We start from the raw sequence: 21,929 nt of genomic DNA, 5'->3' as shown, positions 1-21,929 counted from the left end.
AATATCAATATGCTCAAATCGATACCCTTTTTTTACTTTTTTTTTTCCAAAACCAGTTCAGGGGGCTGATTTAGGGCTTCTCCACCCCCTGAACCGGTCAGACCCCTGATGCACCCACCTTAAGGGCATATCAGAGGGGTCTCAGAACGATACCTATCGATCAATACGGACCGATTAGTGTCGATACTTTTAACCTTGATAAAAATATTATAATTCTTAATTATTTAAATATCAAGTAAAAAAATTATATATAACTTTTATTTTTATTTAACATTTTTTTCTCAAATCGAGCTCAAGCTTACAAATTTTTTACTTAAACTGAGCTCGAACTCAAGCCTGGTACTATTCGGCTTGGCTCAGCTCGAATCCACCCCTCCTGGGAAGCCGCTCCTCTCTAGGTCTAGGCAATACCAATAAATTGGGGTAGTTGATGAGAAAAGGCATGTAGCCATGTAGTCTCTAAAATGATTTGTGTTAGATTGTTTAGAACCGTAGAGGATACACGAAAAATTTTTGAAAAAAAAACACAAAGAAGAAGAAGGGGAGATATGGTGTACCTTACACTGCATAAGATCCAACCATTTAGACTAGACACCATTTTATGTACAAACCATCCACTATTTATTTACAAACCAACAGACACCTCCATCGTCAAAGGATAAGCACTGTCATGGCCCATGGGAATGGAACTACTCTTACTCTTACAACAAAGTGTGGTGGTCCTCCCAAGGTTTAAAAAAAAAAAAAAAGAGTTAACAATTTCTTGAATACGTTCTTATCCTGCTGAGCTGCGTATATGTTTTTATACACGTAATAGTCACCTCCTTCGGCGTTTAGTATCCAGCTGAAAAGAACCAGTTAAACGTTAAAATTACTATTATATAAAATAAAAAGGATCTTCATAAATTTAAAAATAAAAAAGGAAACATACTTCGTGCATTAGAAAGTTCATCAGGAATTCAATGGGGCATAAGCATTAGGTTGATTATACTGTCCATGTTGGACATGCATTGAGTTCCGAAACCACACATTCTTGAAGTGACACTTATAGTTTTCGACCATCTCCTTGCTTATTTGCTTATTTGCCATAAATGAATATCTATATCATGAATTACAATTATGCACGTAGAGTGTATCAATTTTACAAAGATAAAACTTCTGGATTTAAGCAAAGCACTCTTCTTTAAGTATATAATTTCAGAATGCACAACATATGGACCTTTAAACAGTACGGCTCAGTTTGGGAAGAATACTCCTCTCTCCAGGGATTCTCTATTCTATCATTCACTAGTTACTGGCATTTCTCTTGTTAGCTTGGGGTGGGGTGGGAGGGGGAGGAGGGATTGGCAGCACAGTCTCCTGGTACACAAAGGTATAGACTGTAGAGCCTGGACCCCAAACAGAATCATTCCTTGTCCAGGTAAAATTTGACATCGCCTCTTGGTTGGCGAAGACCTCATCCAATAAGTTCCAATGCATCAGCAGGAAATCGGGGAGAAACCAATCACTCACAATCACCCAGGAACCTCTAGCATCTGGTACCTGATCTCATACATTGAAAATATTACAAAGCATTTCTGGTGAATCTACAACAAACAACTTGACCTCTGTGCCTTATATGTCTTTTCTATCGACTAATTAGGCCATTATCAAGTGTTGGTCCCAGCTACCTGGGATCCTGGGAAGGGTCTGGATACAGACATAACCTTTGGCATGCATTTTTTACACAAAGTGGCTGCTTTCACTTGAAACCATGCTCTCATGCTTGTTACCCCAAGGTTTTACCATTACACCAAGCAACATCCCCTACATAACTTTCAGCAACTAGGAAACCTTTATCTAGTTCATAGCATCCATTACTTCCCGAGATTCATCTCTACTGGGTCATCATCATATTTGGTCTTATTGATGCCATGCTGGCTAATAGCAATGAAGAATTTCACCCAAGCATTTTAGGAAGATACTAGATGTTAAACAATTTCCTGGATTGACATTTCCCATGATTTCCATCATATTGCCACAAAAAATACTGTTTTTGTAAACTTTCAATGGACTAGAATTTATTTTTTACTTCATTTTATTTATTTATCCTTTTTTGCTGAAATTGAGTTGGATGATGAGAAGGAAGCACTCCTCCCCGCATAAATAAATCATCACGAGTCTCACGTCTTTGGAAAAATCAATATTCCTAGGAAGTTGGGAATTGAAAATTGATTTCATGGAATGGCCTGGCAACCAAAGAAATTGGATTTGATCAATTCTATCTACAGGATATGATGTTTATACATGGCAAGAATTGTCTTGTATAAAAAGATTAGAACCTAATTTGACCCATGAAAGAAATCTAAATTCACTTGGAGGTAACTAGATTATAGGAAGTTTGATTGAAAGCTTCTCCGTTTCTCTTATTGTATGTATGACTACAGGGTCACCACCCAATGTTGGTCCTGGTTGTATGGTCTTATGAGGGGTGAACTGGATATGCCCTTAACCTTTTGTCCTTTTTTTTTCTTTTCTTTTCTTTCTATTTTTTCCTTTTTTATTTTTCACACAGTGGCTACCCTCAGAATCTCAGACTTGAAACCATATTCTCATCTCATGCTCATCAGCCCAAACTTTTATTTTGCACCTAGAAATGATCCTTTCTATGGTAAAATGGCCAGATTGAAAGAGCAAGAATTAATATGGTTGCAGAAGCTTCAAAAAGATAACACAATGGAACCAAGGTTTAAAATTTTGCAAACGTATCGGCCCGAATCAGCTCATTTCAGAAGAGATCTGATACATGAAACATACAGAATTCGATAGTTTCGTACTTTTTCACTCGTATTGGACCATTTCAGGTATGTATCGGCCGATACAATCTCGAAACGGACCGATACGTGCTATGTATCAACCGAATTTAATTTCCCTCGTATTGGACCATTTCCGTGCTATTGATAAAAAAAAAAAAAAAAAAGAAGAAGGTGGCGGCAATAAGGGTTCAAAGAGAGATTTTCGAATTCTTATCCTCTCTTACACCCTAATCCCTTTTCATTAACTTAATTTCAGTAATTACAAAGAGGCCCTTAATTGGGCAAATAATTTAAAATAGACATAACACAAGTAAGGCTCATGTTGAGGCCCATTACAGCAAAGAACATAAAGAAAAGAAATAAGAAAACTGTTTATGGGCCATTTGGCCCATCTTCTCTACACTCCCCCTCAAGCTGAGCATAGATGTCAATCATGCCAAGCTTTCCAGTATCATGCTGAAGTTTGGCCTTGGGGATGCCCTTGGTAAGGAAATAAGCTAATTGTCCTTCAGAAGAGATAAATGGTGGACAAACTTCTCCAGAAGCCACACTTTCTCAAATAAAATGTATGTTAACTTCAATATGTTTGGTTCTGTCATGTTGCACCGGATAATGAGCAATGTTGATGGCAACCTGATTATCACAATATAACATTAATGGCTTATCATACTCAATACCCAGTTCCCCCATCAAGGATCAAAGCCAAAGTAGCTCAGAAACTCCATGAACCATGGCTCTGCATTCAGCTTTAGCTGAAGATCTGGCAACAACTGATTGTTTCTTGCTTCTCCAAGAAATAATATTACCTGCCACCAAGCTACAGTACACAGAAGTTGACCTTCTATCATCAATGTTTCCGGCCCAATCAGTATCTGTGTAAGCCTCCAGTTTCATATGACCATGTTCAACAATACTCCTTAATTCCCCCAAATCTTTGATCTCAAACTTTGTATGAAGGAAAGACTTAAGATCATTAATCCATGTTACATCATTACCAGTCACAACTATATCATCACCATAGACAATAAGATATATTGCCAAAGAGCCTCTCCTCTTCACAAAGAGGGTATGATCAGACTGAGTCTGTATATAGCCAAAGTTAACAAGGGAAAACCTAAACCTTTCAAACCATGCCCTAGGTGACTGTTTAAGTCCATAAAGAGATTTCTGCATCTTGCATACTTTTCCCTCCATATCTGTGCCATATATCCCTGGAGGAAGAGACATGGACCTCTTCGTGTAACTTTCCATTCAGGAATGCATTTTTCACATCCAGCTGGTAAAGTGGCCAATCTGAATGTGCAGCCAGAGATGGCAGAACCCTCACAAAGATCATCTTTGCAATAGGAGCAAAGGTCTCCAGATAGTCAATTCCATATGTCTGCGTATAACCTTTTGTAACCAGCCTAACTTTGTACCTTTCAATGGTGCCATCAACATGATATTTGATGGTGAAAACCCACTTACAGCCCACTAGTTCATTCTCTTCAGGAAAATCAACCACTTCCCAAGTGTCATTCTTATGCAGGGCATCAATTTCCGTTCTCATAGCATCCCTCCATTCTGGAATAGTAAGAGCTTCTGGCACTAACATGGGTATTGGGTTAGAAGCAACAGAAGAAAGATAGCCAAAATACGAAGGAGAGAGCAAACTATAAGAAAGGTGTTTGGAAATGCAATGTGTAATACACTTCTTTTTACATTTTCTGATAGCAATAGGGATATCAAGGTCTGGGAATGATGGCTCCAAAGGGACTGTAGAAGTACCTGTTGTCTCTTCTGTGACTGAAAGTGTAGGAGGCTCATGTGGTGTAGGGGAAACAATCTGCCCACTTCTAGTTCTCTGCCGTTGGTACAACCTAGGATTAAAAAGAGGATGAGGAGGTAACGGAGAAGGAATAGGAATATTGGAAAGAGAATAAGATGACTGTTTCTCCCTTGACTCATTTGAAGTAGAAGGGGGCTCAAAAGAAGACTCAACTGGGACAGGAAGGGGGAGAGCAAACAACTGTGACAAATTCTCCCCCTTTGGACAATGCTTCTCCAAAGAAGGATCATAGAAAGAAGAAGACTCATCAAAGGTGACATCCATTGAGACAAACCGAGTTCTAGACTTTGGATCAAAACAACAATAACCCTTTTGTGTGGAGGCATAATCAAGGAAAATGTACTTGTGGGCCTTTGGTTCAAATTTATGTCTTTGGGTACTTGGAATGTGTACATAACAAGTGCAGCCAAAGACATGGAGTGGAATAGGAAAAAGGTCATTGCCTAGATGAAAGAGACTAAAATGAGACTTAAAACCCGACACTCTAGATGGCATACGGTTGATTAGGTAGGTTGCAGTGAAAACAGCATCCCCCCAAAATCTTGTAGGGACATGTGAGGCAAACGGGATACTTCTTGCAATTTCAACAATGTGTCGGTTTTTTCTTTCAGCAACTCCATTATGCTTTGGAGTCCTAACACAAGAACTTTGGTGAATAACCCCAAATCAGTGAGATAACAAGTTAGGTTTGTCTCAAAATATTCTTTTGCATTGCTGGATCTAAAAATCTTGATTCTAGTATCAAATTGGGTTAGAACAAATTTATGGAACAACTTCATCACGGGTCTCCATAAAAAATATCTAAGTATATTGTGATAAAACATCAATGAACAAGATAAAATATTTATAGCCACCCATAAAGGGTAGGTGGTAAGGCCCCCACACATCAGAATGCACAATATGGAATGGAAAAGAAGATCTTTTATACTCAAAGGGTAACTGCTTCTACAATGTTTTGACAACTCACACGACTCACAATGAAGACTGGACAAATTAATTCCCTTAAATAGTTCTGGGAATAAATGACTCAATGTAGAAAAAGAAAGATGACTCAAATGAAAATGACATAACATGACACGACTGACAAACTCTGAAGATGTAGATCCAAAGGTAGCTTTCCCAGGTTGTCCTTGGCTCTGTCTAGGAGTATCCAACAGATATATTCCATTTGCCTCATGGCCACTCTCAATCACTTTCTGAGACACCAGATCCTGAAAAACACAATAAGAAGGAAAAAAGGTTACATTGCAATTCAAAGACTTAGTTAGGCTACTTACAAATAACAAATTTGTATTTAGTTTGGAGACATGAAGAGCAAAAGGAAGTAACAGAGAGTCTGTAGCCTTGATGGTTCCCTTGCCAAAGATAGGAGCAAGAGAGTCATCGGCTAGGGTGATTTTATCACGGCCAGGAAGCAAATCATAAGAAATAAAAAAGGTGAAAAGGCTGGTCATTAGGTCAGAAGCACCAGAATCAATAATCCAAGGGATCCTACGATTACCTGAGATAGTTGCATGATTGGCAGAAGCTCGTATACCTGAATGAGCAAATGTAGAAGTTGAATTTCCTGGAGGGTTGGAAGAAGAGGCAACACTCTCTAGGTGACTGATCATCCTTCCATACTTCTCATATTCTGCCTTCATAACTGCTAACTGTTCACTAGCGGTCCTCTCTTCGTTTAGGCATTTCCTGTCTTCATATTATTAGTCTTCTTTTGGAAACGAAGGGGAAGAAGCTCCGGATGCAGTTTCCAGCACTTGTCTTTTGTGTGCTTTGGTTTCTTACAGTACTCACAAATAACTTCCTTCTTACCTGAACCATCTGGACTTCATGTAGTTCCCTTAGGTTTCAGCCCCATGTTAGCAAAGTGGTCATTTAGATCAGCCCCTTGAACCTGGACTAGTCTCTTACTTTCTTCACTACTCACCAAGGCATAGGCCTGAGACAATGAAACACTATCCTTGGATAAGACGTTATGTTTTATGATGTCATACTCGGGATTCAGCCCCGTCAAGAATTCAAAAACCTTGTTTCTCTCAACTAATTTTTTGTAGGTTTCAGCATCATTAGTACTTTTCCAGGCAACAGTTTCCATCAAGTCAATTTCTTGCCAAAGAGATTTCAGCATTGAGAAATAAACAGCCAAAGGTCTCTCCCCCTGCCTTAAATTTTTCACATCACTCCTCAACTTATATGCCCTGGCTACATTTAATTTCTGAGAATAGATTTCAGCAACACTGTCCCATATTTCCTTTGTTGAATTCATCCATAAATAGTGTTAACTGATTTGAGGTTGCATTGAATTTACTAACCATCCAATTACAGTGTAATTTTTTTGCATCCATTTTTCATAGGATGGATCATCTTTTGAGGGAGCCTTCTTGCTCCCGGAGACATACCCCCACTTGCCTCTACTGCAGACATGAACTTTTTACTGATTGTGACCATGCCAGATAATTGGTTCCATCTAGCTTGACTGTGGTCACAACCAGTATAAAGTCAATAGAGGACCTCAGAACCTGTCCGGATTCAGCAACATGCTTGTTTTCAACTTCCGAAGGCTCCATCTTCTTAAAACACTCCAAAAATAACCTCTAACAACTTCAATTAACAATCAATGAAAACAGGAAAAAAAATATGTGTTATGAATCAACCTCTATGCAGTCGTACTTGTTAACTACGTCACACCTGGAACCCGGGAGAAACAGAAAAAACCTAACCACACCTTGTAAACTACACAGAACAATGAGCTACTTGAATCGATCTTCAAGATGAAGTACAAGAAGTCTTTCAATCACTAAGAGCCAAGGCCAAACTCCCTGTGGGGCTTGCAAGAAGATTTTTCCAATTAATTAGGGTTTCAGGCAACACACTTGATACTGTCAAAGTGACGACAAGGATAGCTTCCTCTCCAAAAACCACTAACAATTGGGCTGAAAAAAAAATTCTGTAACTATTCATTCGATTCAGTTCTCCATACACACTATGTATGGGAAGAAAGAGGAGAAAAGAGAGAAAAGAGAGAAAAGGAAAGCCCACTCTGATACCAAGAAGAAAAACAAACTTCTGAAATAAACGGACTGTTTAAAATAGTGCAGAAAAGTGATAGAGAACAGCAGAAACAGAGAATCAAGAAGAGAGAGGAGGAGGAAGAAGGTAGCAGCAATAAGGGTTCAGAGAGAGATTTTCGAATTCTTATCCTCTCTTACACCCTAATCCCTTTTCATTAACTTAATTTCAGTAATTACAGAGAGGCCCTTAACTGGGCGAATAATTTAAAATAGACATAAGTAAGGCCCATGTTGAGGCCCATTACAGTAAAGAACACAAAGAAAAGAAATAAGAAAACAGTCTATGGGTCATTCGGCCCATCTTCTCTACAATGCTCATTTGAGTTACCTTTAATTAAGGCATTTATGACGTCATTAAATGCTACTTAAGTCAAATAACTTGTTAAAATCATAAGGTGAAGGTAAGAAGCTTTGAACCTAGTCATTTATTTACAACAACTAATTAACTAGTATACCAACCTTAATTGCTTATCTTAATAGCATGCATTTTTATTCTTAAATTATTTTTCTTCTCTTGGTGGATGTTTCTCAATAAATGCTAAAACTTGATTATTAAAATTTATATAATAATAAGATCAATACAAATTATATTTATTTATTAAAAATTAAGGTATATATATTAACTTCTATACATGATAAATATTATATAAATCTATATATAATAAATATCAACTAATAAATGACTTCAAAAAAATTATTAACTAATAAACATTAGTATATATACACAAATACATTTCAGTTCTATTACTTTTCAACCGTTGCTAATTATGTCCCAATACTTTTTATAAATTATTAAAGTATGGTTTTTATGTTTAAATAAATTAGTTATAATAACATAAAACTCATTTTTATTGTTGTTAATATATTTTTCTAAGGATTTTTTTGGATTTTCTAGTGTATCCATGTGTATCTTGATTTTTCGTTCATATCTATGTGTTTCCAAAGCGTATCTCGATACGTCTCTTAAAATTACCTTTCCGGTACACCTTGCATTTCAAATACTTTGAACCTTGAGTGGAACGGGCAGAAGCCAAAATATTGGGGATGAAGGGACACCTGATGACTTCCATACCTTCTAACCATCACATAAAATTTTGAAGTTTGGCATGCAAGATTAAAACAATGTAATGTTGAGAGAGTATTTTCCCCCTCTACTTCGAATAGTTGCCCCAAGAGTTGGGAAAACAGGAAATTTTCAAAGGAGATGATGTAGTGGTGGTAACTTTATCTAAATTAGGACTTTCCTATATTGCATAGACACTCTGAATGAGATACATCAACATCCAATTGCAGTTTAAAAGAATGATAGCTGCTTTAAACTTGAGAATCTATCACTTTGCATTGCTACTAGTACAGAAAGAAGCCCATGGTCATGACAATGGAATAAGTCTCCCTTGAAAGTAGACTTATCAAAAAAAAAAAGCTCCCTTGAAAGTAGAGCATGAAATTTACTACTAATGAAGCAGTTAATCTAGGGCAGGGTCAAGACAGAAAGAAGCCCACTCTTAAGAATTGTCTTATAAAACCTATTTTCTTGTGGAAGTAGAAGAAGCCAACAGAGAAATTGAAGTAGCCAACTAATCTAGGGCAGACCAGTGCACGAGGCTCCTGCCAATGTGGGTGTGGGGTGTATACAGCCTTACCCCTATGCACACAGTGAGGCTGTTTCCAAGATTTGAACCCTGGTCACTCAGGTCACAATGGAGCAACCCAACCATTGCGCATTTGCACCAAGGCCCACACTCAAGTAGCCAACTAATCCACATACTAAAAAATAGACTAAAATTGCTGCTTGGATATGTGAAAAAAAAAAAAAAAAAAAAACTTCTGAAGACTACAAGGAGGACAATGGTGCCAATAGTACGCCCCACCTAAGCAGTCTGTGAAAGTGCACATGGGCTGCAGAAGCCTTGGCATGGGGGAGACAAAGGAGGCAACAGAGCAAGAACAAACTCCACAAATAGACATACATTTTCCAAAGAAGCCCTTTCCATGAAATTTTTTGGAGGAAGACAGTAGCATCTTTGCTCCGAAAAAGGTGTACTAAGAGGGATCTCACCTGAAAACCTGGCCCTGTCTACTAGCATAGGCAGAATCCCTTGATCAATGGTGATGAAGGCCTCCTCTAGATAGGGTCTCCCAAGATGAACAAAGAGCACTCTCACCTGTCATGGTGAAGATTGGTTTTCCTGTAGAACCACTGCACAAAATTATGTTTCCTTCACCTCCTGAGACAACACCACCAATCCCCAAGCACTCTTGGTTGCCCTTATGAGCTACCATAAAATTTCAAATGGACCACCTCCCTGAATGCCTTCATGAACAACAATTTCAGCATGGGAGTTAGGTAACCATAGGGTTGCAGACATTCAGACAAATCTCATCAACAATTAAGTTTTCAAAATTCAAAGACTTTTCAGTAAGGAATTGGCAAGTGGTGGCAAGCTCTTCATTGCACAGAAGCAGTCTCCTTTGCAGCAAGGGATTTATTTATTTATTGAGAAAATATTACTTTGCAGCAAGGGATTTATTTATTTATTTATTTGTTGAGAAAAGATTACTTTGCAGCAAGGGAAGTTTTCAGAAATAAATTCTGGTGGATGTTCAATCTGTAACCTAGGTCCCTTAGGAATTTTAGGAGTTCTAATAAATCACAAAAGAGAGAATGGGAGAATGGATCCCATTAGATCCAGAAATTTCCTTAGTTCTAAGTTCCTATCAATACTTGAAGGATTGATTCTGCTACCTTCTCTAAGATTTGGTCATATACTCATATTTAAGTGGAGGATGATCCCAAAGTTGTAATAGGATGGATGCTTGAAGATCCTAGTGGCCCTGGATGTAAGACAACTGCATTAAGGAGGCTAGATCCTTGTCATCCAACTGGAGAGTTAAGGAGGCTAGATCCTTGTCATCCAACTGGAGAGCTCTTCTTGAGATGTATCCAAAGATTTGCAAACTCTATGGCTAATGAGTAAGCTGAGGGAGGGATTGGAAGAACCGATTTAAATTATAGACCTAACCCCCTTATACTGTGGGTTTTTTTTCCGGTTGGTAGGGTTTGGTTTGTAGTGTTATTTGTGCTTGCTTTTGCTGCCTTCATATTCTTGGTTTCTCCTTTTCGCTTTAAGTAACCAATAATTCTTATTTTCTGGACCTGTGGGAGTGGGAGACTCTACAAGGGCAGAGATACTAACTGCTGTACAAGGGATCCAAATTGTGAACCAGCTTGGGGTGGAACATCTTCTAATTGAAGGAGACTCTCAGGTGGTAGTGGGGTGGCTGTTAAACCCAGATTCTGTCATTTGGGGCTATAGAAACCTCCTCAAAAAAGAAAAATGGTTAACTAGCAATATGAGAATCAATGTTCAATGGGTGAGCAGGTCGGCAAATACCATGGCTGATTCATTAGCCAAAACAAGGGGTCTCCAGGGAAGGTCCTTTTTTGGGCTACTTTGTAACTTGTTCTAGTTGAATTTGAAAAGTTGTAATTAGATCTTCTGGAAAGGTCACATCTCGTGCCTTTCCTTGGGTTGCTTGTAACTCTTATCTTTGGTGATTAATAAAATTTTCACTCAATTATCAAAAAAAAAAGAATTCTTAAATTCCATTTTTTACTTGTAATGATATTTTTTTCATCGCAGATTAAAAAGGAAGTCCTGAAATTTTCTTTTGGGTATATCACAAGCAAGTAAAAAATAAAACCCCTCACAAAGAATCAAAAGGGGATATAAAGATCCTTCTGTCCCTGCCCTCCAATATATCCTAGATGACCATGTGGACCACCAACACCCCTAATCACCTCCCCCCTCTACCCCCCTAAAGTTGAGGAGAATTAGCCACCAACACCCCTTTATTCCTGGATAACACTGTTCTGATCAAGACAATTTATAAACCTAATAATGATTATTTTCTTCCTTCTTGGAGTGGCAGTATGGCAAGAGAAAAAAATGTAAAGCACGATCATCAGTACCGAACATTGGACAGAAGGAAAGAAGAGAGCAATTTCTCACATTTGTTCTGAACATCATGTGAAACACAATTCTTTTACCGCTAACCCCAGTGGCCACAATGGTTGACCAAAAAAAAGCTATATCTTTTTTATTGGTAGCAAATGCTTTATCATCAAAATTATGATGAATGCAATTCAATAGCTTAGTAATCTTAACTGACAATTTTATTGATCTTGCTTCGTCTAAATGAATTGAAAAACAACGAACACAAACCATAAATCAGTATATCAGATGCTTTACATGTTGAAATAAGCCAGCAATAAATCTCTTGGAAGTATAATATATGCAAGTCATCTTGTAAGCAAATACACATAAATGCTGAAAGCAGTGAGCATACCTTAGTTTCTGAGTTTCTGGGAGCAGTGTGAGAGTTGAGCAACTTCTTTTGACCTTGTGAGGAACAACCTTGACAGAAGAAGTGTTCAAGTCTCTTGGCTTCTTCTGCTGTCATATCTATACAATGTGGATGAAACCTGGACAAGAAGCAGTGGAATAAATATTGTAATGACTTACTAGTTATCTTCTCTACAAGCAAGAGCCATTTCAGACAGGATAAATAAGAGAAACAATGAATGAATGGATTCAACTGGAGGACACTCAAGTAGTCTCAAGTGGCATTTTCTGAACTCTGAAATTTTTGCTTTCAGAGGTTATATGATAGTTTAGTTTTACATCGAAGCACACCTCTGAATTTAAAAATTACTCTAAAATTTTCAGAGGTTTACTCACCTCTAAAAATATTCAACACTAAATTGAGAGATCAATTGGACAACATTGTCCTTCAACAATCTCAAATATCCATATAACATAATAATATAATATTAAATAAGAGTATGCATATAATTTTATTTATATCTATATAATATAATGTATAACTATCTTCATATGCTACGAAAACATTGTATATTATATAATATATAGTTTTTTGGCAGAACATAGATTAAATATTGTTAGGAACCTGCCAATCTCAGGGCTCTTCGAGGGAGCCAACCTCCTGAATTTGTTGGAAGGAGAGAGAGAGAGAGAGAGAGATTAATGGCGTAAGAATTACTGTCTTATTTCTCTTTGTGCTTCACTACTTATACTGTTTACAATCTTTCATTTCTTTCGGTTACAGCTGTTGCAAGTGGACAATTAGTTGTGCTGATGTGGCCTCCTCTTGTAAAACTGATTAACTGCTTTCTGTTGATCTGTTCCAGTAGTCTTTACAATCCCCCCCCTCCTTTAGAGCGACCTTACCCTCAGGGTCTAATGTGGGAAAATTTGATTGCAGATCTAAGTAGGATTCCCAGGTTGCATCCTCTTCTGGGAGTTTAGACCAAACAACTAATGTTTCTGGTATGACTCTTCCACCCCGGCACACCCATCTGAAATCGATGATGTGGGCTGGCTCAGTCTGCACCTGTCCTTCCTCTGAAAATGTGGGAAGGGTCGCACTTGTAATGACTCCTGACTTCAGCCCTTTCTTCAGTAAGGAGATATAGAATACAGGGTGCAGTTTTGATGTTGCCGGAAGGTCCAGCTTGTAGGCCACTGACCCTATTCTCTCAAGGATTTTAAATGGTCCAAAATAGCGTGGGCTGAGTTTGTTCCACTGTCGGCTTGCAACTGAAATCTGTCTGAAATGTTGTAATTTGAGAAACACCCAATCACTGACTTCATATTGGACATTCTTGTGATGTTTACCATAGGTGTGCTTCATCCATTGCTGTGCCTGTAAGAGATGATGTCTCAGTTCCTTTAACACCTCAACTCGTTGCGTCACCTGTTCTTCTACGGCCGCTACTGTGGTGGTCCCTTTTTCATAAGGAAGTAGAGGGGAAGGGTCCCGACCATATAGAGCTCTGAAGGGTGTCATCCCAGCGGCGCTATGGAAAGTGGTGTTGTACCACCATTCAGCCCAGTGGATCCACTTCACCCATTGTCTTGGTTGATCTCCCGCGAAGCATCTCAGATATGTTTCGAGACTCTTGTTAACCGCCTCTGTCTGTCCATCAGATTGGGGGTGGTAGCTAGTTGACTTCAATAGTTTAACCTCGTGTAGGAGGAAAAGTTCAGCCCAGAAACGGCTCGTAAAGATAGGGTCCCTGTCAGATACAATTGAGCTGGGTAGCCCATGTAGGCGCACAATTTCCCGGAGGAAAAATTCAGCAACAATGACTGCTATAAATGGGTGTGATAGAGGTAGGAAATGACTGTATTTCGTCAATCTATCCACTACCACAAGGATAACTGTTTTGCTGGCAGAAACAGGCAATCCTGTGATGAAATCCATTGATATATCATCCCAGACTTGGCTTGGTATTGGGAGTGGTTGCAAGAGGCCTGCTGGTGTTGTAGTGGCCGACTTGTTTTGTTGGCATACTGCACACCCGGCTATGAAGTTCTGGATAGATGTACGCATGCCTTTCCAATGGAATTGTGTGGCGATGCGTTTTTGTGTTCGTAGGATGCCGGAGTGGCCACCTGTGGGTGAGACATGGAATAATTCCAGGAGCTTCCTGAGATGAGCAGAATCTGCCGGAATTTCCAGGCGTCCCTTGAAGAAGAGTAGATCATTCTTAATGGTGTACCCGGGGTGCAGTGAGGGATTTGCCAATACTTGGGCCTTCAACTGCTGTAACTCCCTATGGAATTGGGCTTCTTTTCGAAGTAGATCCAGGAGTGGAGAAGTTGGGGAAGATACTAGTAACTGAAATGATTGTGGGTGCCATGAGAAGGCGTCAGCCACCCAGTTAGCAGCCCCTGCTTTGTACTCAATTATGTAGTCGTACCCCAGTAGCTTGGATATCCATCGTTGTTGTTCCGAGGATAGGACTGATTGATCCAATAAGAACTCCAAACTTTGATGGTCGGTCCGAATTATGAACCGTCTACCAAGCAAGTAGGATCGCCAACGTTGGACTGCTAAGACCACTGCTATTAATTCTCGTTCATAAACTGATTTGGCCCACTTTTGTGATGTTAAGGCCTTGCTGAAAAAGGCTAGTGGTTGCCCCTCTTGCATGAGAACAGCCCCGACACCTTGACCGGAGGCATCACACTCAATGATGAAGTCTTTTGTGAAATCGAGCAATGCTAATGTTGGAGGGCTCGCAACTGCCTGTCTCAACTGCTCAAAAGCTTGTTGGGCCTGGGTTGACCAGTGAAAAGCGTCTTGTTTCAGCAATTGGGTCAACGGGGTAGCTATTAGGCCGTAGTTTTTGATGAAGTGGCGGTAGTACCCAGTCAAGCCCAAGAAGGCCCTCAACGCTTTCACACTTTTGGGTTGCGGCCAACCCATTATACTGGAGATTTTATCTAGGTTGGCCGCTACAGTTCCATTCTCTACAACATGTCCCAAGTAGTAAACTTGGTTTTGTCCAAAGGAGCACTTGGACTCTTTAGCGAACAACTGGTGGGCCTCAAGTGTTGCAAGGGTGACCTATAGATGATTCAGATGTTCCTCCCAATTGGGGCTATAGACCAATATGTCATCAAAGAAAACAAGGATGAACTTACGTAAATATGGCTGGAATATGTCGTTCATTAATGCTTGAAATGTGGCTAGAGCATTGGTCAGCCCAAATGGCATGACCAGGAACTCATAGTGGCCATCATGTGTCCTAAAAGCCGTTTTGTGAACATCCTCCCTATGTACCCTTATTTGATGATACCCAGCTCGTAAATCTAATTTTGAGAATATGGTGGCTTGACTGAGTTCATCAAGCAGCTCATCAATGACTGGTATTGGAAATCGGTCTTTAATGGTGATATTGTTGAGGGCTCTGTAATCAATACAAAATCGCCACGTCCCATCCTTTTTTTAACAAATAATACCGGTGAAGAGAATGGGTTGTGACTGGGTTGTATTATCCCTTGCTTAAGCATATCTTGACCTTGCTTCTCGATTTCAAATTTTTGAAAGAAAGGTATCGGTAGGGTCTTACATTGGTTGGGGCAGCTCTCGGCAAGAGGGGGATGCGGTGGTCATGCTCCCGGCGTGGTGGAAGTTCTTGGGGTTCTTCGAACACGCTGCCATAGTGCTGAAGGAGTTGTTGTAGGCGGCTTTGGAAGTCTCTAGGCCCATCTGGGCTGCTGTTAGCTAAAGATGGGCTGGTCCAATTTGAGTCCATGTGCATGAATATGGGCTGATCCGGATCTCCTATTTGCTTTGTTAATGTTGCAAGACTGATGGGCCTTGGATCCTTGCATGTTTGCCCTTGTAGATGGACTATAGAGTTCCCTGATGTGAAGTCCATGGTGAGACGGGCCCAGTCACAGATCACGGGCCCTAACTGTCTTAACCATTGAATGCCTAGCACCACGTCCGCTCCACTGGGATGAAGAGGATATAGGTCCACCGCAAACTGGTGACCCTGAACCTTTAGTGGTAAGCCCATGCAAATGCTATTGCAGGATAGGCTATTACTGTTGGCCACATGAACCGTAAAAGCCGTTGTTGGTTGAACCAGAAGTCCCATTTTATCCACCAAGACTTGAGTTATGAAGTTAAGGGAATTGCCTCTATCTATGAGGATTGACACTTGGCGTCCCTGGATTAGCCCAACAACTCTCATTGTTTGAGGAGACACAAGTCCCGTAAGGGCTTGTAGAGATATTTCAGGTGTGCCATTGGGTTGTATTTCCCACCCTGGGTTAGATTTCCCACAACCGGTGAGGTCATCTTCCTCTTCGGCATCTGTTTGGAGGAGAAATGCTTGTTGTTTCTTGCACCAATGGCCTGGCCCGAATTTCTCTTCGCTGTTGTAACAGAGTCCTTTGTCTCTACGGGCTTGCATCTCTGCCCAAGTCAGTCGTTTGAAAGGAACCAATGGGCCTGGGCCCAGTATTCCTTCCTCCTTGTCTGGTGTTGTCGTCCTAGTTCCTGGACCCCATGGTCGTTGCACCTTTCTTGCTCGAGCGAACTTATCCTCATACAATCTTGCTAGCGTTGTTGCATTTATGACCGAAGTGGGCTGCATCGCCTTTACTTCTAGTCGCAGTTCTTCTTTTAGGCCGACAACGAAGCTTCCCACCAACGCCTTCTCCGTCCACCCTTGGACTCTCATGGCCAGCTTTTCGAACTCCATCTGGTAATCTTTAACTGATCCCACCTGTCGTAGCTTTGCCAAACTCTCATCATGATCTACGAACCTAGACGATCCAAAACGGATAGTCATGGCATCAGTGAAGTCTGCCCAAGTTTGACGAGGGTGCCCCCGTCGGTACCATTGAAACCAGAGGATAGCTTCCCCTTCAAGATGCGCAGAAGCCAAAACTACCCTATCTTGCCCAGGTGTCTCATGGTAATCGAAATACCGTTCGGCTCTGAGAATCTAGGGAGTTGGGTCACCGCCTGAGAAGATGGGGAAATCGATTTCGGCTGCTCTCATTGCCGCCGGCCCTATTCTGTGGTTGTTTTCATTGTTGCGCTCTTCTTGCCTTCCTCTGTCGTTGTTTGTTGCCCCCTGCTCCAGACGATTGAGGAGAGCAGTGAAACCTTCCTTCATTTCTTTGAGATCTGAAGACATTCGATGGATCTCTACCTCCATCTGATCCACTTGGGTGTCTACTGATGTGTTTCTTGTGTTGGTCATGCTGACTCTGATACCAACTTGTTAGGAACCTGCCTAACTCAGAGCTCTTCGAGGGAGCCAACCTCCTGAATTCGTTGGAAGGAGAGAAAGAGAGAGAGAGAGAGAGAGATTAATGCCGAAAGAATTACTGTCTTATTTCTCTTTGTGCTTCACTACTTATACTGTTTACAATCTTTGATTTCTTTCTGTTACAGCTGTTGCAAGTGGACGATTAGTTGTGCTGACGTGGCCTCCTCCTGTAAAACTGATTAACTGCTTTCCGTTGGTCTGTTCCAGTAGTCTTTATAAATATCGTATTATATCGTAATATCATATTGTATTTATTATAATATACTTTATATTATATTAAATACAATATCATAGTATAGAATGGAAATATGTTTTTAATTGTATAAAAAGATATAATTATAATATAATATATTGTATATTCAAAAGGGTAAAACTACAAAGCAGATATTTTTAGAAGTTATAGTATTCATATCACCAAACCACTTCGCTGCATTTGGAGATCTGAAAATGCAGAAAAGCAAATCTTCACATATCAGAGCTCAGAACTATTCCTAGAACTTTTTTTGCTTTTCAGATCAGAGTCTGAATTTACTGAATGCCACCTCCATGTCATTTTAATTAACTTAGGGTTGATTGTTGTATGTTTATAGTCTGTAATATCATCCTAATAACTTAGGTACTTGGTTACATCTGTATGACCATCACTTCAAAGAAAAAATGTCCATGCATCATCATACCACAATTCAATTATAATCCCCCCCCCCAAAAAAAGGAACATTTACCTATTTCAAAAGCACAAAAAGACATCCCTTTTACAGGAGGGTTCACCAATAGATGCTCTATCACATTATTTGGGAGGTCATATCTTTAGCCTCTAGAACAAACACCTTGTTCAGATGGTAGAGAATATCAGCAAATGCACTTGCAGATTCTCTTGGAAGAGAGAGAGAAAATCAGATCAAGTTGTACTGGGGGACTGCCCTTCCTGGGTGGTCTTTTTTGTAGATCTCTTTGTATTTTAGGTGGGTGTGTCCATTGACACATCCCTTTCTCCTCCCACACCCATCCCGTGGCAGGTGTTTTGATAGACTAAAATCTACACAGTATTTAAATGCAACTAACAGGTCATGACCAATGGTATTGTGGATAATAGTTTTTATAAAGTTCATCAGAGATCACACTACAATAAGGAAGTAGTGTGGCATCATCATGAAATATAAGAAACTTGATAAGGCAGGTGACCAAAGGTTGATACTTCACTATCTTAAATTCTTTCTTAACACAAGCAGAGAGATCATTAAGGGTGCAATGGATATAGACCAAAGCTATGGCATTTTTTGCATGAAGTGGCAACTCCCAGACTTGAACCAGCATTCTCACACTTGTCAGATGAAATAATCACATCAAGCAATGGTCCCTTCTTTCCATGCTCAAGAACCATAACAAATTCTTTTTCTCCATCTGTGGTTGTCATGGCCCTGACATTGGTAGAAGTAAAAGGTGGGACTGACAAGTTGACTAGTTTTTGAAACTCGGTGGCTTCAAAATGTCTAGCATATTAGCAACGAACCCGCCGTATTCATTTTATGATCCCTAAGAGAAATTTTTACATATTGAAGTTATCATGACAAAAATATTAAGTAATAATGAAGAACATGAAGCTACTACTTTCTTTTCCATAAAGATATTCAGGCAAAACCTGAATTGTCCTCAAGATGTTCCTGTAAACCAACTCAGCTAATATTCTATCAACCATAAACCTGAAAAAAAAACAATAAAAAGGGAAAAAAGGCACAATTTAAAGAATCATTGAAGTTTACCAATCAGTGCAGCCTTCACATTGCACCATTAGGTCATCAGGGTTGTATGGCATTTCACATTTGCAGTATCTGCAATATGAAAAAACAATTAAATAAAAAATAGGCAGGACTGAAACATAGCTGATATCAAATAATCATATTCCAAAGTTGAACCCACAAATGTCCCATCACCAAAAGAAGGCCTAAATTTTCTACAAGTTCCAAGAAGTTTAAGAAAACAAAATTGGAGAAAGATTGTGATATAACAGAATAAATAAATAAATGTTACACTCCTAAAGGTTAAACGGCTTAGCTTGAGGTGTTCCTATAATTGCTTTCGGCATATGGTCAAATATGTAACAATTGGTATCACAACTTACCACCATGTCTCAAGTTTGAATAGCGGAAAAGGCTACTAGGAGAAGGACTACTTAGTACAGAGTGAGAACTGTCACGGAAGAGTGAATGAAAGCCGCTAGAAAGAATGGGCTACCTGCCGCTAGAATGAGAGCTGCGGAAGCGTGTTAAATGGCTTTGCTTGATGCGTTCCAACAGTAAGCTTTTGGATTGGTCAAGTATGTATCAATAAACCAATAAACAGATAAATCATAACAGAATAAAGTTCCAGACACAAACTTCGGCTATAGAGAAATTCTTCCAAACAAACGGTGTTTATCCTGAGTATGAGCAAGGCTTCAATTCGTTAGAACAATGGCATCTCCATAAACAACCTTGTGCTCCAAAGGCACGTATATTTTCAAAACCAAAATGCATACATTTGTTGCTATCAAACACTTGTAAAAACGACAAGAACAATAGGAGGGGAACCTATAACATCCAAGAGACACTGGAAAGAATAAAATAATAATGAAAAGGGATGACCTGTCCTAATTTGCTCAGAAGTTTTGGAATTAAAAATACCAAATTGACCAAAACAAGTCGAAAATTTTGGTTCTAAATCCGTGCAAATCTCTAACAGACGAAACAATCTCTTTACGAGTTACTAATATATAATCATTGATTGATAGACGAAGAAGTGATAACATACACAGCGACTCTATCTGGATTGAACGCTCCAGTGGAGGAATTATACTCGAAGCGGCAGAAGTAATCGTCATTACCGACGGCGTCGAGTTTAGTATAACTCTTGAAGCTATGTACCGTACACTTGCCCTCGATAGTGTCGGCGCTCTGTACGTCGTAATGGTCGGAAAGAAATACCTCCTTGGCTCCGTGGAACTGCCGCCGGCCTCCGATCGACTCCTCTGGCCGGTAGTACCACCGTACCCGTACCTTCACGTTCCCTCTACTGTCTGATTCGATCTTCTCTACTTTGGCGACGTATGGGGGTTTCGATGAGTCCGAAGGTCTCATCAAAATGCAGTCGCCGGCTGCAATGAAAAGTGCAAAATTCACAAACGGAAGGGGAGATGGCGAATATCAGAAATCTTTGACAAGGAAGAAAAATTAGGAGTCCTTCTCTGGTGGGCATGCCTACCTCTGATGATCTTGTTAGTGCCCTTGATCGTGTAAGAATCTATTGCTCTTCTGGGTGCCCGGCCTTTCGCCATGGACTGAAAGGGTAGAAAGTGAATGCTGGATGCATGCACACTAGAAGACAGAAGGGTCAGGTCAGGGGGTGGGAATGGGATTTCTAGAAATTAATGAAATTAATTAGATACCATATGAATTACGAAATTAAAGAATGCTTCTGGTTCGATCAGAGTTCATCGGGCAAGATATAAAATTTAGATTTCGTAATTTGATTTCTAAGGCGGTGGAATGTGTACCACAGTGTTCTCACAGGGGTAGATTTGCAGCGAAACCAATAACCAATGCGGGCGTTCGGGTCATGTTCAATAGGGGTGTAAACAGTATTCGGGTCATATAATCGAATTCGATATCTTATTCATATCGAATAATTAATGGGAATATGAACTGATTCGATAAATATATGAATTCGATTGATTATTTAATTCTTATATATAATATATAAAATATTTTATATAATTTTTATATAATAATTAAGTTATATAAATAATTTATATATTTATATATAAATATTTATTTTATATATCTAAAATAATTAATTAATCGAATTCGAATATTTAATCGGATTCAAATTCGGATATTAATTTTCAATATCCGTCAAATATCAAATCGAATTCGATCTATTTACACCCCTATGCTAGGACAAGTCAGATGTGTGTGTAAGGGTTATGTATAGCCTGATGAATGGTTCTATCAAGGTCAGTAACTACAAGGTAGGGGTGGAGTCAAGCCGAGCCGAGCCAAATAGTACTAGGCTCGAGGCTATTCTACAAGGCTCAAGCTCGAGCTCGAGCTCAAGCTCGGCTCGAGTCAAAAATTCATAAGCTCAAGCTCGGCTCGACTCGAGCTTGATTTTGAGAAAAAATATTTTTATTTGATATTTAAAAATTAATAATTATAATAATTAATGATTATAATATTTTTATTATGTATATATATTACTTTTTATAATTTTATTATATAATATATATATATATATATATATATTCGAGCCGCCTCGCAAGCCGAGCTCTAGTAGGCTCGAGCTCGGCTCGTTTAATAGTCGAGCCAATGAATTAGGCTCAAGCTCGAGCTCGAGCTCAGTTGAAACCGAGCCGAGTCAAGCTTTTCATGAGCTAAGCTCGAGCAACTTGTGAAAAGCTCGACTCGTTGCCACCCCTAACTATGGGTGTCAATGGACTAGTTTTGGGTCAGACTCCATTTAAATCAAAATTAATTTGAACGGACTGGATGGACCAATATGACATATTGGATTGGACTTGGTCCATCCATAATGAACTTATA

The 21,929-nt window shown here is 39.5% G+C and overlaps 1 protein-coding gene across 6 annotated transcripts; it reads right to left on the bottom strand.

Moving 5' to 3' along the window:
* Window positions 1–453: 453 nt before the first annotated feature.
* LOC104607568 (chromatin remodeling protein EBS-like) lies at window positions 454–20,896 on the bottom strand. Of its 6 annotated transcripts, XR_016076654.1 has the most exons (7): window positions 20,593–20,891; window positions 20,143–20,485; window positions 19,588–19,653; window positions 19,116–19,184; window positions 12,045–12,180; window positions 9,754–9,883; window positions 454–844 (listed from the first exon to the last, which is right to left on the bottom strand). XR_016076654.1 is itself a non-coding variant. In XM_088888815.1 (6 exons), exons 1-6 carry the CDS (start codon window positions 20,663–20,665, stop codon window positions 818–820), a joined length of 714 nt encoding a protein of 237 aa, XP_088744941.1. In that variant the 5' UTR covers window positions 20,666–20,888; the 3' UTR covers window positions 454–817. The 6 variants fall into 6 exon arrangements, 5 of the variants coding, with proteins under 5 accessions (XP_088744941.1, XP_088744939.1, XP_019055011.2 ...); XM_088888815.1 differs by lacking the exon at window positions 9,754–9,883 and having other exon boundaries at window positions 20,593–20,888; XM_088888813.1 differs by lacking the exons at window positions 454–844; window positions 9,754–9,883 and adding an exon at window positions 1,053–1,542 and having other exon boundaries at window positions 20,593–20,894.
* Between the last annotated feature and the right edge of the window lie 1,033 nt (window positions 20,897–21,929).

This window comes from Nelumbo nucifera, chromosome 5 (assembly GCF_055504915.1).
Source record: "Nelumbo nucifera cultivar China Antique chromosome 5, China Antique-T2T, whole genome shotgun sequence".
NCBI classification, from domain to species: Eukaryota; Viridiplantae; Streptophyta; class Magnoliopsida; order Proteales; family Nelumbonaceae; genus Nelumbo; species Nelumbo nucifera.
Note: the sequence above shows the minus strand (reverse complement) of the source record. Positions and strands in the feature narration are given on the sequence as shown.